This window comes from Sander lucioperca, chromosome 10, assembly GCF_008315115.2.
Source record: "Sander lucioperca isolate FBNREF2018 chromosome 10, SLUC_FBN_1.2, whole genome shotgun sequence".
NCBI classification, from domain to species: Eukaryota; Metazoa; Chordata; class Actinopteri; order Perciformes; family Percidae; genus Sander; species Sander lucioperca.
Genome location: NC_050182.1, coordinates 15,147,369 through 15,164,631, shown reverse-complemented (window position 1 = coordinate 15,164,631; position 17,263 = coordinate 15,147,369). Strand labels below are relative to the sequence as shown.

The 17,263-nt window shown below is 39.5% G+C and overlaps 1 protein-coding gene across 2 annotated transcripts in view; it reads right to left on the bottom strand.

The window, feature by feature from the left end:
• Positions 1 to 17,263, bottom strand: part of LOC116060357 (sialic acid-binding Ig-like lectin 5) — a 36,424-nt gene that overhangs the window by 5,898 nt on the left and 13,263 nt on the right. Inside the window, exons 8-9 of one of the 2 annotated variants that reach the window (XM_036006479.1) lie at positions 17,091 to 17,181; positions 16,755 to 16,998 (exon numbers count right to left, since the gene is read on the bottom strand). The exons of the other annotated variant lie outside the window; for it this stretch is intronic. Of the exons in view, the coding sequence (XP_035862372.1) occupies positions 16,890 to 16,998; positions 17,091 to 17,181 (200 nt within the window). The 3' untranslated portion in view covers positions 16,755 to 16,889. Of the gene's footprint in view, positions 1 to 16,754; positions 16,999 to 17,090; positions 17,182 to 17,263 lie in introns of those variants that run through there. 2 annotated transcript variants of the gene reach the window in all.

Sequence of the window (17,263 nt, the reverse complement as noted above, 5' to 3'; positions counted from 1 at the left end):
TAGTGCAAATACAACACGCAAACAATTCTTGAGGTATTATCGTGTCATTTTAGAAGTGCTACAAATAAATGCAGTTATATAGGTATGAGTCTGAATTGTCACGTCCCGGTGACTCTCTGGTCTGGTGTGACTGTGTTTTGTTTTATTTTTTCGTTTGGTTGCTTGTAGTGTGTGTTTGGTGTGTTTTTGTTTTCTCTTCTGCCTTAACGTCACTTTCCACAGTGTGGGGACACGCCTCCTCCTACTGCCTTCTCCCAGCACCTGGTTCCAATTCACCATTAACTCACCTGCTACTCATCAGCTCATCAACCTCCTTTAAAGTCCAGTGAGACTTTCTGTTTGATGCTGGATTGTTACTTACCCTGAGTATGAGTTTCTTGCTTCTCTCGTGGTTGTTTTTTAGTCTTGAGTTTTTGCTTCAATCTAACCTGTCTGTTTTCCGTGTCCTAGAAGAAAATACTCATCTTCAGTTTCCACCAGATCTCGGACCCAGTCAGTTCTGCTCCAGTCACCAGCTTCTACAGACCTCAACCACCTCGCCGCACTCAGCTACCAGTTTTCAACCTCTTCGGACCAGTTCATCTCCTACCACCAGTTTTGTTAACAATAAATATATTTTTAGTTTCCACTACTCCAGTTTCCGCGTTTGAGTTCTGTCCCAAATCCTGACATGAATAATAAATACAATGTACATAAAATATACAGTGTACAGCAGTGTCATACATTGTATGGAATATGTGATATGCATAATATACACACATATAAAGACAGTGTAAATGTTTTAGCATTCACGCATTGTCTACCAGTGCCAGGGGCGTTTCTAGGACTTGAGGAGGTTCGGGGCTTAGCCCGGACCCATTTTAATAAACTGAATGCAATGCAAAACAGCGATTGGCTTGCCCAGCTTGTTAATAACCGGTGTATGTTCATTTTAGCTTCCAGTTTGTAGGCAACATTTGGCCTAATCATTACTTTTTTGAACATTTTGAGCATTAAACACTTCATTTCCTGCATTCAGGTGAATTTCTATGCACCCATTTCTACCTTGTTCTGAATCAATATGCTGGAAATATCTTTATGTAAAGGGAAACATAGATTACAATCCAAATATAAAAACATAATGGAATATATTGCAGTAAGGCTCTCAGGTATTCTCTATTGCTTTCAACTATTTATTCTCCTTTGGATCGACTTTTCTAATTATATCTAAGTCAGCACACATGTAGCCTAGGCATCATTTACTCTTCCCTCCTCTTTTGCATCTTTTGTTGGGGAAGTAACCTCCTTAAATGTGCATATGACAATGATTCACCTCAATGATACATTATTCATTTTAATTTATTAATAAACCCCTGGACTGTAATATTTCAGATGTTTGAGCAAGATTTCTGCTCATGTCCAAAACTTTGTGCACATTCAAAATATAACTCATCCCATCTGTGTTCTCTGAGATTTGGAGGAGTCGTGATATTTTGAGAAAATAAAGTTATAATAGGCTATTACAAGAATAAAGTCACTATATTTCTGAAAATAATCTACCTGCACCATAGTCTGCAGTGCATTACGTGATTGCTCTGCTGATAAGGCAGATCTCAGACCTTCTGACAGACACAGAGCCCCGTTTGAGACTCTGGTCTCTGAATGACACAAAGTTTAGGGAAGTGGCTGTACGCTGCTCTACATCGGAGGTGGGAAACCGAAACTACGACAGAAATACACAGAGACTGATTTGACTATGATTCCTTCTAAAATCATACCTTTCACAGCTTTCCTCACGTAGAGACGGTTGTTAGGTGATAGCAACAAATACAGCATGGTCAGACCCCGCAGGTAGCTGCCCGTTCTATTCGCCTGGAAAAATAAACTGGACAAAGTTACAGTTCTACCATGAGTTCTACAAAAAACAAATGTAAGAACTGCGAGTGCGTTGGAAAATACTTTTCTTCTTAATTAGCATGTGCCATTCTGGTGCTTTTTATTCTATTATACTTATTTTTGTAAAAAAAAAAAAAAAGAATGAAAAATAAAGAGAGAGAGAGATATCCGGGGTCATTCATAAAACATTCGGTCACATTCAGAGTCACAGTCTCCTCTGTAGTGATGTTGTTGGTGAAGCTGACCTTACAGCTGACATTGGTGCCGTGGTGTTCAGCTGAAGAGTTAAAGGTCAGGGTTGAGCTGTGTCTCTGAGTGACAGCAGTCAGATTCTCAGTCCTGAAAGCAGTGATGTTTCCTGTGATGTGAGAGTCCTTCTCTCTTGCTCCTCTCCACGTCCAGCTGATTTCAGGATCAGATCCAGAGCAGAGACCAGGAGCAGTGCAGCTCAGTGTGCTCTGCTGTCCCTCTGTCAGAGGAAGAATCATCACTGTGGGTTTCTGGGTCAGATCTAAAGGGAGAGCAGTCCATGAGTGGAATCAGGAGAGCAGCCTGGAGGTCATTATCAACTTAAATTTGGGCTAAAATAGTCATATTATTTGTAAAACAATTCAGTGGGGGCAGTGGTGGAATGTAACTAAGTACATTCACTCAAGTACTGTACTTAAGTACAAATTTGAGGTACTTGTACTTTACTTGAGTATTTTATTTTCAATTTTCTACTTCTACTCCACTACATCTCACAGAGAAATATTGTACTTTTTACTCCACTACATTAATCTGAAAGCTTTAGTAGTTACTTTACAAATTAAGATTTTTGCACACAAAACACATGGAGTTTTTAAAATACAATGTTTTATTATAAATAATACTATCCAACAGAAATGATTAGATGATTAAACACTTAGTTGATTGATATAACAGTTTTGATCGTTTCCACTTTCTAAAATTTTTTTTTTTTAATTGAGTACTTTTACTTTTAATACTTAAACATTTCAATGAAGCAAAAAGTAACTGTTAAATCAAGAACTGCTGCACTTCCTACTGGTTGCCACTGGTGAACACATGTCAAACATTAGTTTGTTACATTAGTATTTTTTTCTTTAGTAGAAGAAGAGGTATTTCTCCGTGAAAGAAAACGCAGAGTGAATCTTGTGTTTTGGATGTTGTTACAGACCTTTATCACAACATCAACTAATCCCTAAATTCATTTTTTTCAAGCCAAGTGTCGCTAAACTATCACTTCCCCATAGCCGAAGAATAAAATCTGTTTTATGTCTGTGGTACAATCCGAAAGAGACTCGCGCCAATAACACAAAAGCTGATTGGCTGCAATATAAGTTACACGTTGGTCTCATTTGTAGTACAGCAAAACTATATTTGGACTAGAATAAAAATAAAACAGAGCATTAGAGGTAACGTTGCATGGACGTAGGAAAATTAAGACCTGTTTCAAATCATTTAAGACTTAGAACACAATACTTCAGCAAATTTAAGACTTTTTAAGGCCTAAAATTTTGAATTTAAAATGTTAGACTTTTTAAGACCCCATGGAAACCCTGTATTGTCATATTGTCAGTAGTCTATATCGACGACGTTTCGTTTCTGGGATAATCCGCCGGATGTCCCTCATTTTCGGCCGGATGTCCCTTACCTTCTGCTTCCTTTGTGCTGGCATTCTAAACTCTGGTGGATTTATGAGGACTATGGTTAACTGCTCCTCAGATCTCTGCAGGGTAAATCCAGACAGTTAGACTATCTGACCAATCTGAGTTTTCTGTTGCACAACTAAAACAACTTTTGAACGTACACATGTTCCACCAAAACAAGTTCCTTTCCGAGGCTATTTCGCCGAGGCACCGTCATTGTGTCCGGCCCTTACGCCGGATTTCCACTGAATGCAGAACGTCTGTGGACTGACTCCGCTGCGTGCTCCGCCATCCTTCAATACCCACTAGGTCCGGATTTGTTGCGGCACGTGTCGGCAGCTCAGCTGTGGTGTCGGCAGCTCAGCTGTACAACGAGCTTATCTTAAAAAAGACTGACCAAATCCTCAATGACCCTACTCACCCTCTTCACCATAAATTTATGAGAAGCAATAGGTCAACTGGTAGAATTTTACAACAGAGAATTAGAACAGAAAGGTACAATAAATCATTTGTGCCTACAGCGATCAGACTGTATAATGACCAAGCACATCGCAAGCACTTTAATCCCGCACTGGCACTTTAACTGGATGGTAGATTTTTTTGATAACCACTCCTAGTTATTATTTTTAAAATTTTTAGCTACCCGATAATATTAGTCTTTTTCTTATCGTATCGTAAACGTCAGATGTCGGATTGTCTTTGTCTTTTTGTAGTATTGTTTATTTTTTTGTATTGTTATTGTTGACTTCTGTCATTGTCATTTCTGTAGTATTGTTATTCTCTTCTCTATACATGCTTATTGGCTTGTCTGTGGTGTCTAAATGTTTAGAGAATATGTTGTGACAAGGACGCGTAATGAATGACCACATGAATTTCCTCTTGTGGGATAATAAAGTTTACCTTGACCTTGATGGCTGCGACCCACAAGATCTCGCAAATTCACGTAGAATAGAACCACAAAACCAAAAACATTTTGTTTCCATCCAGAGGAGTAGAGGGGAAACAACTCTGTGCTGTGTTTTCAAGGTGTAGTGCAGGGAAATATGATCCGCCGTGAGGACGATGTATTTTATTTTGAAAATTAACCGGATGTTTTGTTTCTGTGCTCGACTTCCTGTCCCGCACTATCTGAATTGTGCTGAATTGCTGCGGAGCTGTCCGCTGTCCGGCAAAAATAGAAGCTCTGCGAATCTTCTCCGGAGGGCTCCGTTCCGCAGCCGCTCCGCAACCGGTGGAAATTGGGGGTTAGCCCCCCGCCAAGACGATTGGTTTAAAGAAATGCCAATAAACCAGAGCACTTTTTCAATGTGTGGACTAGCCAGACCTTCTTCCGGAGCGCTGTGAAGAAAGGTTTGGCAATGCGAGACTAGACACTAGACACACTACTGTCAGTAGTGTGTCTACTACTGTCACAGACACACTACTGTCAGTAGTGTGTCTGTGTTTTTGTTCCAGGACTCTGCACAGATCTGACACCAGCCCGCCTGCTCTCATCCCCGGCTCTCTGAAGCTCTGTGCCGGTTGCATGGCAAAGTCAGAGGTATCGGCGGCACAGAGGTACCCTTATATTTTTAGGTTCATAAAATGTACTGTATCCAAAAACCTATTACACATATAATGCTGTCAGGCAGAGAAAAGTATGCCATTCAGCACTAGGGCTGTTGGAACGAATTCCAAAAGCCGAATATAATTTGAATAGTAAAAAAATCAATACTATTCGAATGCTGAAATTACTATTCAAATGTTTTTTTTTTTTAAATATGTTGGCTAACGTTAGCTAATTTCCCTCTTTTCACTTTGGCCTACCCGCATGTGAAAACGAAATTCTTTTGTCATGTCACGCCTGATGAACAATAAGTAAGCGAAAGTGAGAAACAATGCATTGTGAGTTCTTTAGATCACGGCGCTAACGTTAACGTTACGTACCGAGTTACGTTAGTACAGTAGGAATGACAGGCTGCAGCTGGGAATCAGAAGAAGGGTGGGAAATAGTTTTAACATGACTTTAACATCATCATCCACTGAGCCAAAATGTTATCATTAGTTAGCTTGTTCGTTTTTTCTCACCGTTTGGCTTAGTTATCAATGCTATTAGCATCGTGGCTAACACTATTATTACTTAGCTAGCTAGTTTATGACAAATTGTTTTGGCTGTGCTTTCTAACATGATCTCATTGTGCTAACTGAGCACTGTTCGCCTTTACAACAGAGCCACTTCAATACACTTGTTAGATAATGTTTCATTACAGAGTTCTCTGTTGATTTGTGTTTGTCGCTGTGTGCCCATTGTGGAAAATGAATGTAAACAAAGTTGTGTGCCAGAAATACAATGCGCCAGGCTAATGCTAGAAGTCCCTCTAGTGGACACGTGTAACAACAACCACATGCTTAAAGTGGCATTGGCAATGAATAAGCCTGAGTAGTGTAGTACATATTAATAACAGGCTGAATTTGAGCATTGAATATTCAAATTATCAAAAAATCAAATTATTAAAATACTATAAAAAATAACAAATGAAATTCGAATGGTATAATAGAGGAAGATTGACAGCTCTATTCAGCACACAGACAAAGACTGTAGGCAGTGCTTTTTCATTACTCATTCCATATTTATTAGGGTAGGACTATAATGTACACAAGTATGTCAAAAAAAAAAAAAAAAAAAAATATATATATATATATATATATATATATATATATATATATACATATACAAATATGTCAAAAGCACCAATGACCAACAACAAAATAAAATCTACAAATGTAGCCTATGTCTAGCCTATATGTACAAGTGTTTCTGTAAGTGTAAACAATATATAAATAGTGCAAAGAAAAAATATTAAATAGATAAACATGGAGTGGGTAGATATGTACAGTATAGGCTATGTATAGTATACAGTATTTACAGCGTGTAGGATTTATGTAGAAAATAATATGGAGAAGTCAGACATGTCCTTAATAGGGCAAAATGTGACTGTCAAACCATATCGGCTATCATACTTGTCAACATGACATTTCAAATCATCATATATTAAATACAGGACTTGCACAATAGCCAAAATGTAGCCTAAGTCATTTGAGCAGTGAAAAGCACGAAAATGCAAAGAATGGGAGTAAAATCAGTAGCTAAAAAACTACCTGGCTAAAAACTATCTGAAATCACACAATTGCTGAAGATGTGACTTTATCATTGACAAGTGGTAAGAAGTAAGTAGCTTACATAACTCAAGTAGCCTTACGTTACTGTATATAAACACAATTTAAGGTACCTGTCCTTGTGTTTTTTTTATATGCCTTCTTTATTGCATTTTAGAGGTAAATATTGTACTTTTCACTTGTTATAGGTCTATAGATTACTATATATTTAAATAAATAAAATAGTTTACAAATTAGCTTATGACGTTTTACACACTACAACAGTAACATGTTTAAGGTAACGTTAAATCACTTTATTTGTATGCAAAATGTTTATTTTATGTTACAGACAGCAAAGGCTGGATATCCTCACCTCAGGAAAGCTAGAGAAGAGAAAAGAGAGGAGAGGGTGTGTTTCAGTGTGTTTTAACGTTACTTAGCCTACAAGAACTGCGACTTGTTTTTCATGTTGGCAAAATGTCCATCAACCATGTAAAATTAAGTCGTGCTGGACTTGTAGTCTTTCAACACAGAGGCTCCATTGCATTGAGTCAAAGCTATCCAAGTGTCCATTGGGTCGAGGTTTGCATCGAAGGCTATGTTGCTGCTAGCTAACCAAGAGTAACTTTACAAAAACACGGAGTGGAAGATTTCTGACTGTTACATTTAAGGGATGTTTCTTCAACAGTTTCAAAGTTTTGATAAAAAAGCTGCAATGGCCTCCAGGGTCGCATCCACACCTGCGCTTACCATTGGCCATCAGTAGACCTGACGTGACTGGTACGGTGGCCCTGAGAGTTTAACGCACTGCAGCTTAGAATTAAGAAAACACCGTCACCATTTTTGTCAACACGTGCAGCATTTTTAGAAAGAAAACATAACCAAATACAGAAAATGCATATATGTTGTGTATGTTTGCACTATTTAGGCTATCCCATCTGTTTGCAGCAAAATCCATGGTGGGAAAACTGAATAATGTAATTTAGAAGCACCTCAGGAAGGATATGTATGATGGCAAACAATTGATAGGCTAACTATTTTGTTAATGATTATCTTTATTTTGTCATTATAATAAGATTACACATGCATGAGAACAAATGATGTCATTAACTCCACAAGACAAACTTTACACTAAAAGTGCAGTAGAAATGCAGTGTTGCAAAGTTCAGTTGATATCACATAACTTAATACAGGATGTTGCACATTCAGTTTTTCCATAGTTTCATAGTAACATTTGGTTACCTCATTACCCAGCAGGCTACTTTTACTGTGAAGCAGTTTGTTCAAATCTGTTCTGGAAAGATGCTTCATAGATTAACATAGTTATAACCGTTTAACACAATCGCTGATACAATAAATATAATCTCTGTAATATTCCAGGAGGGCCCCTGCCTGTCATGGAAGTGTCTCTGCTTAGTGTATGACATTATTTCTTCTCACCTGAGACACTGACATGAATCATGTGACATGTACATAATATCACATTGCATCATGTATCATATTTTATTGGGAATGAAAGAAAACTATTGTTGTATGTTTCCTTTTCTGTTGTAGTTATTATAGTAACATCCTTGAATGTGGCATAAAGTGAAACCTCTTGAAAAAGGTGTGTGTGTGTGTGTGTGTGTGTGTGTGTGTGTGTGTGTGAGAGATATCTGTACTGTTCTTAGCAAAGTATGGCGTCACTACAGTCCACACACTTCACACTTTGAGCTGCTAGTAAATAACTGTCAACAATTCAGTCGCAATCAACTAACATATGTGTGCATATTACACACCAACTGCATAAACTAAACATTGCAGAGAGTAGTTGGAAATGCTGTGTTGTAACAGACAGAGACACTGTAACAGACACTGCCTAATCACAAAAACTACTATATATATATACAGTGAGGAAAATAAGTATTTGAACACCCTGCTATTTTGCAAGTTCTCCCACTTAGAAATCATGGAGGGGTCTGAAATTGTCATCGTAGGTGCATGTCCACTGTGAGAGACATAAAAAAAAAAATCCAGAAATCACAATATATGATTTTTTTAACTATTTATTTGTATGATACAGCTGCAAATAAGTATTTGAACACCTGTCTATCAGCTAGAATTCTGACCCTCAAAGACCTGTTAGTCTGCCTTCAAAATGTCCACCTCCACTCCATTTATTATCCTAAATTAGATGCACCTGTTTGAGGTCGTTAGCTGCATAAAGACACCTGTCCACCCCATACAATCAGTAAGAATCCAACTACTAACATGGCCAAGACCAAAGAGCTGTCCAAAGACACTAGAGACAAAATTGTACACCTCCACAAGGCTGGAAAGGGCTACGGGGAAATTGCCAAGCAGCTTGGTGAAAAAAGGTCCACTGTTGGAGCAATCATTAGAAAATGGAAGAAGCTAAACATGACTGTCAGTCTCCCTCGGACTGGGGCTCCATGCAAGATCTCACCTCGTGGGGTCTCAATGATCCTAAGAAAGGTGAGAAATCAGCCCAGAACTACACGGGAGGAGCTGGTCAATGACCTGAAAAGAGCTGGGACCACCGTTTCCAAGGTTACTGTTGGTAATACACTAAGACGTCATGGTTTGAAATCATGCATGGCACGGAAGGTTCTCCTGCTTAAACCAGCACATGTCAAGGCCCGTCTTAAGTTTGCCAATGACCATTTGGATGATCCAGAGGAGTCATGGGAGAAAGTCATGTGGTCAGATGAGACCAAAATAGAACTTTTTGGTCATAATTCCACTAACCGTGTTTGGAGGAAGAAGAATGATGAGTACCATCCCAAGAACACCATCCCTACTGTGAAGCATGTGGGTGGTAGCATCATGCTTTGGGGGTGTTTTTCTGCACATGGGACAGGGCGACTGCACTGTATTAAGGAGAGGATGACCGGGGCCATGTATTGCGAGATTTTGGGGAACAACCTCCTTCCCTCAGTTAGAGCATTGAAGATGGGTCGAGGCTGGGTCTTCCAACATGACAATGACCCGAAGCACACAGCCAGGATAACCAAGGAGTGGCTCTGTAAGAAGCATATCAAGGTTCTGGCGTGGCCTAGCCAGTCTCCAGACCTAAACCCAATAGAGAATCTTTGGAGGGAGCTCAAACTCCGTGTTTCTCAGCGACAGCCCAGAAACCTGACTGATCTAGAGAAGATCTGTGTGGAGGAGTGGGCCAAAATCCCTCCTGCAGTGTGTGCAAACCTGGTGAAAAACTACAGGAAACGTTTGACCTCTGTAATTGCAAACAAAGGCTACTGTACCAAATATTAACATTGATTTTCTCAGGTGTTCAAATACTTATTTGCAGCTGTATAATACAAATAAATAGTTAAAAAAAATCATACATTGTGATTTCTGGATTTTTTTTTTTAGATTATGTCTCTCACAGTGGACATGCACCTACGATGACAATTTCAGACCCCTCCATGATTTCTAAGTGGGAGAACTTGCAAAATAGCAGGGTGTTCAAATACTTATTTTCCTCACTGTGTGTGTATATATATATATATATATATATATATATATATATATATATATATATATGGGGTGGTACTGTAACAAATTATGTTTTGAATAACAAGTCTAAGTTGCAGGTGTAGCATGATGCTTTACCACTGACAACATTTATGAATCCTTCATCAACAGAGAATACAATATGGTCTGAAGTCGAAAATTATTATTTATTCATTATGGGAATACCTTAACATTAACTTTTTTGATTGTCATTTTATTTCATAATGGAGTGGTAATAAAATGTGCCACATAGTCTCAGACAAATATTTGTAGCCATAATGACTTTTCATTGTTTGTGATACGTGACAAACTAAATCTCTACAACTTTACAACTGAAAATGGCCTTTATTGTCCAAAACAATTATATACACCATGCTGCAAAAAATCTTTTTAGGTCTTACAGAATATATGCCAGAGACATTGTTAAAGATAGAGTTGCAATCACAATAACATCTGATAAACATTGTTATTATCACATATATAATAGAAATACATTTCACTCAAACAATAACGTTTTTAGATCTTTAGACTGGTTGATAAATCTTAGATGCCAGCTATAACAGATGACTGATTATACTAGACGTCTCTCAGAAGTGAAGGTGTGGTGTGCAATTTAAACAACTAAGACGTGCTTAGTGGACTTATAAAAGGTTCATGAAATGTAAGCTAAATAAGTAAGGGTTAATGACTTCGACTTCTGCGCGTTGGACGGTTCACGCCTCGCCGTCGTCCATTAAAGGGGTGATAGAATGATTTTATGGGGTATTTCACACTGTTTCTTAAAGGAGAACTCCGGGCAATTTTTACTTTAATCTTGATCGCTATAAGTATGTGAGTACTGTCGATAGCAAAAAAAACGAGCCGAATCGGTGCTAGCTAACTGGAGCTGCTGCAGCTAATGCCAAGAGCTCCCACTTAGCTAAAACGGCAGTTTTGGGGGCATATCATAAAGAGTGCCTTTGTGCCTCTTAACAGACACAAAATGCAATTAAAATGTCTGTGCAACATGAACAGGGCCCTTACATGACAACAAGATGCGTTTTCAACTCAGACATTGTTTAAATTCACCTACCCTGTTAGCTGCGAGCTGCCGTCTGGGATGAGTGAGTGTGTTCAGCCAGGCTTCGGTAATAATCATCAAGCAGCAGTTCTGTGTATTTGTAGCATATATATCCATTTTGTGTGCGATCCATCTGGCGTTGGTGAATAGTAGTCTCTGCAGTGACGACCTGTGTGTTAGTTGCCTTAGCCAGGCTAGCAGGACCGACCAGCATCCTTCTAATTCCTCCCCGCCTTCCTCACCTGCCGCGGCCGACAACAATCCACGGGCGCCCGCTGGTCTGGTGGATCTCCTCTAGAGGACAGTTCATGCTTTTGCGGCGAAAAAAGTTTATTTCCCCCTCAAAAATAGGTAATTGAGCACTGTAGTGGTTATGATCATATTAGTGACTATGTAACTACATGGAAACGGGACAAATGATGCCTGTTTCTTGTACAGTAATGGCGTTACTGAAGGCTAGCTCTAGCTCCATAGGTTACTCCAAGCGTCTTCCCTTGTGAACACCTCCGCTCTTCACTCTTCTCACACCACGCTCCGATCTACACACTGCTGTTTACCTTTTCCTGCTACAACTGAAATCCCACGGGACTTCAGCGCAAGACTACAGCCAGCCTTCTGTAACGCTGTTACTTTACAAGAACCAGGCATAATCTGTCCCGTTTCCATGTAGTTACATAGTCACTGATATGATCATAACCACTACAGTGCTCAATTACCTATTTTTGAGGGGGAAATAAACTTTTTTCGCCGCAAAAGCATGAACTGTCCTCTGGAGGACATCCACCAGACCAGCGGGCGCCCGTTGATTGTTGTCGGCCGCGGCAGGTGAGGAAGGCAGGGAGGAATTAGAAGGATGCCGGTCGGCCCTGCTAGCCTGGCTAAGGGAACTAACACACAGGTCGCCACTGCAGAGACTACTATTCACCAATGCCAGATGGATCGCACACAAAATGGATATATATACACAGGGAACTGCTGCTTGATGATTATTACCGAAGCCTGGCTGAACACACTCACTCATTCCAGACGGCAGCTCGCAGCTAACAGGGTAGGTGAATTTAAACAATGTCTGAGTTGAAAACGCATCTTGTTGTCATGTAAGGGCCCTGTTCATGTTGCACAGACATCTTAATTGCATTTTGTGTCTGTTAAGAGGCACAAAGGCACTCTTTATGATATGCCCCCAAAACTGCCGTTTTAGCTAAGTGGGAGCTCTTGGCATTAGCTGCAGCAGCTCCAGTTAGCTAGCACCGATTCGGCTCGTTTTTTTTGCTATCGACAGTACTCACATACTTATAGCGATCAAGATTAACGTAAAAATTGTCCGGAGATCTCCTTTAAGGTCTCCTAATAGGGTATGTAACATTGGTTTGGCTGAATATTGCTCAAATGCTATTTTATGGGTCCTTAACTACCCTGTGAATATGGCTATATTTGGAACAAGAGCTTTTCTTCCAAATATGGTATGCTCATGAATATTTAGATGAGCTGCAAAGTTATACATTGTTTGTCGGGCTATTTCGTTATTAAATTCACTTCCGAGACTTTTTATGCGAGAAATCAACTATATAGCTCAAATATGGGCCGTTTTACGAAAATTGATGGCTAATTGCAAATTTGGTAAGACGTGTCGGACTTTAGGAGCTCCACACAGTCTGACGAGAAAGCGGCAAACTCCATACCCAGTGAAAGTCACCATTTCTCGGTTACTGGACTACCGGGGCTCCGTGGAGCTCCGGAGCTGGCTGGCTGCCAGCTGTCGGCATAACTTTCATATATTTACAGTTGGAATTTCGTCACGTCACTTATAAAACATCTACCCCAAGGTCTTATAAAGCTAACTATGGTGTCGGATTTCAATTTAATGCATTTTTGTGAACATTAGGGGGCTAGCTATGTGTCCAATTTAATCCTATGGGAAAGATCGTTGCTACACTTTCGGAATAATTTTCGTATATTTACAGTTTGAATTTCGTCATGCCACTTATAGAACATCTACCCCAAGGTCTTATAGAGCTAACTATGGTGTCCGATTTCAAGTTAATGCATTTTTGTGAACATTAGGGGTTTCGTTTCAGAGGTCTAAGAGGAGGATAGCTAGCTCTCATTGATAGAGCTCCATCCAGCCGCAGCTCTATCAATGAGACTCGCGGACAAGAGGCGTTTATTTCCACGATCGTTTGTTTAAACAACTCAACATATTATAATTACACACATTATAAGATTAACTGGAACCTGCGGTAAGAGATTGCTGGTGTAACAAGCTCGCTGACCGCGCTCTCACTCACACACACCGGCCATTTATCAGGAAGAGGGGAGCTGCAGGCCCTGGAGCTCTGTCAGGGCAGCGGCGTTTGGTAGTCCATTAACCCAAAAAACGGTGACTTTGCGCGGGTATGGCGTACCTTGGGCTGCCAGCCGTGACTGGTCTGTGAAGGAAGGCAGGCCGGGCAGCGAGGCAGCAACACAGGCAGCACCGGCTGCTGAAATCCCGACACACCGTACTGTTGCTTAACCTGTTAAAATCCACCTCTTTTGCTTGATTTTCGTCTATTTCTCATTCCCAAATGGAAAAGCTTATAACAGAAGAACTGCAAGGCCAAAATGCATGTATGAGGCTTCATTTGAAACCTACATTCTTCTACTTTATGGATATGTGCTTGATTAGCATGTGATTAAAACACAACATACACTACAGCAGTTCAAACATGGTTCAAAATAGTTATTTTGGTCCCGTCTAAAAAAACGCAATTTTTGAAAAAAAAAAAAAACTAAAACATACTTTGTGCCACACTATGCAGAACACAACCCATGCCTTCTACACCTTGTCAAGCAGACCTCTATAAAGTTTCAGACCTCTAGTCCTAACCTAATGGGTGCTAGGCAGTTTTCAGTATTTGGTATAATATGTGTCACTGGTGTGCCAAAAACTCTCCAAAACTTCTCCAAGTGACCAAATGTTGCTAAATGTTTTTACTCACTTCTATGCTGTTAGAAAAAACATACTAAAAACTTAAAATTACTTACCAAATCGTTTTAAATTCATTCAAACACTGTTGAACATATTTTTTTCTCATAAATCAGATGTACGTGCATGCTGGCTCTGGGAGGCGGGGCTTAGGTCTGTTACCCATTCATTTGGACTGGCTCCCATTGGATATTCCTATCATGCTATATACCGTCGGAAAGGGAATGTGATTCGCTACAACTGCCATGATTGACGTGTCGATAGCCAATGACAGCTTTCCTAAAATGGCTGCTCAGAGAGATGACGCAGCATATTGACCGCTCCATAATGGGAGCGCTTGCTGGACGTCGGGGGCTGTCCCGGGGTGAAAACTAAACAGAAAAAGTTGGGGATGCTTTCGCATTGTAGGCAGCAAGATAAGGAAAACAAGCATACCCAACAACACCGTGCAGGATGAAGAGAAAATATTATTTTTGCCGACTGCATTTCACGAAGGAGGTTAGCAAACAGTTAGCTACGGACTTTTTGTTTTGTTTTTACACAGCATTTTGTACCTACTGGATTATTTTTATGAGAAACCCTTTTGGTCTTTTGATTGTTGGACCCTGATGGACTAAATCAGGGGTGGCCAACCAGTTAGGACCGCACCATAGCAAAAGGCCACACAACACATGCACGTCCACACTACAACAGCAACAGTGTCTTCCAGATCTGATGACAGTCATAATACATAGCAATTTTCATAGTTTTTTCTCACTTAGATTGACTCAGTGGGAAACCTGACAGTCTTTGTTATCCACAATCCTTTTCAGGTCTTGCTTGAACTCGGTTGTGGCCACTCGAAGCGACTCTTTCACTCATCTGTCACTAAAGGGGCTTTCAAACAATCAGATTCAGCAGTGAAAGGGTTAACGAGGAAGGTGATCTGTGGCCACTGTTTTTCCTCAGGTTGCAGAATCTGTCCTCAGAACTCTGCTGCATTATTTTCCATTTTAAAATAATTGGCAAATGTATTGGCAGATGCGTTCAAATGTGTTTTTTTTTTACTTATCTGAAATACTGTATGTTTCAGAAAAGTTAAAAACAACAATCAACCAATGACACATCCCCCAGCCACACAGTAAGAGCCTCACAGAAGCTGGCAAAGAGCTGCATACGGCTCAAGAGCCACAGGTTCGCCACCCCTGGACTAAATGAATATAAACAATTAGGGAATGGGCGCATATTCAGACTTTACAACTGCTTCAAAGGTAAGAAGTCGTCACTTTTAATCCTTCTTTTTTTGTTTAAGAGGTCTGTACATCTAAATGAATCATGTTTGTTGCTATGATTTCCATTAAATTAACTTCAGAATTGGATAGCTGAGAATCTAACCGATCTAATGATGTGTAACATGTCCATATTGACAAAAGTGTCACATTCGTGAAATAATTTTTAATGTTGAAATATTAATAAATATTAAAAACGGCCCGCCGGCGGGCCGATGGGTGTTAACAGGTTAATTAAATAAAACATCAAAAGAGAGAAGTTGTCTCCGTCCGTGTTTTAAACAGACACACCTGGGGCGAAGTTGGAAACCAGAATCAGCTTTAAATACAGTCCTAATCTAGTCCTCACTAACACGGCCCCAATTATAGTAACTACATGAAAACTTCACTGGTGTTGCATGAAATGTGGTTTGTGTTTAGCCTACATCATCAGTTTCTATCATGTGAAATAAGAGGATAAGCCAGCCTGGTGGCCAAGCTGCAGACAGATGCTCCTCAACAGTGTGCTCCCCAGCAGTCAGCTCCCCCTGCTGTTCATAAGGTGCCTCTGCACCTCTTTCGTTTCAGACCCTCCCACCAGCCTTTGGGCCACGCCTCCTCATTTACATTGACATGTGTCAAGTCCAAATGAAAAGCCAATGTTAAATGTAAATTCAAAAGCCAAATATTAAATCCAAATAAAAATCCAATGTTAAATTGAAATCAAAAAGCCAAATATTAAATCCAAATTAAAAGCCAATGTTAAATTGAAATTCAAAAGCCAAATATTAAATCCAAATTAAAAGCCAATGTTAAATTGAAATTCAAAAGCCAAATATTAAATCCAAATGGAAAAGCCAAATGGAAAATTAAAAAAAATATATTTTTAATTTGATCAATGGAAAATTTAAAAAAAATAATATTTTTAATTTGATCTCGCTTCGTTTTCTCTTTGGACTTTCAATTTCTCTTTGGACTTTCAATTTGAATTATGAATAAATATTTCCTCCATAGAACAGTGAACGGGATGTGAGATAACATTATTCGCTGTGAAACAAAGTCAGTCCAGAGGGCCAGTATAACTTACTTCTTGCAGCCTGTGTGTTTTAGCGCCATCCTGTGGTGTTCAGAGGACAAGTTGGAAATAATAAATCCACATTAACTTTTTGATTTAATGTAGCGCATTCATTTAGAACAGTAAACAGACAGTTTCACCGGAACTCCTTTAGTAGGTGTCCTACATCACTTCTTAATGGACACCCTGCAGCCAATCAGAATCGAGTATTCATCCAGACCATGGTATAACTTTATAAAGCAAAATATAAGTTAGTTAAATTTGAAATAACTCTAAGAAAGGTAATATTGAGAAAATCTAACAAATGTTGAATAAAAGTATGGCAGTACCATCTTCTACAACACTTACTGGAAGCTGACACTAGTTAGTTAAGAGGTTGGGCAATGACATCATACTCTGGTGATAGGTTGGTTTTCCGCAGTGACATGTAAGTCCTGTCCTCTTGGTTTGGTTTCACCTTTTTTCGTGTGTTCCTGTGGAGAAAAGAAAAAGTGAGACATGATGTAAAAGTCTCCATTGCAATAACAGAGCCTACAAAGCATGAAATGATGAAGTAGTAACATACCACAGCAACATCAAGAGGATAATGCAGATGACATTCACAATGAGAGATACAACAGCAACGACAGCCCATGGAAGTACTGCACTTGGTCCATCTGCTTTTAGAAATGACATAATGTAATTTGAATACAAGTTTCAAGTGTTATATTAATACACTAAATGGCCATGGTGTTATGT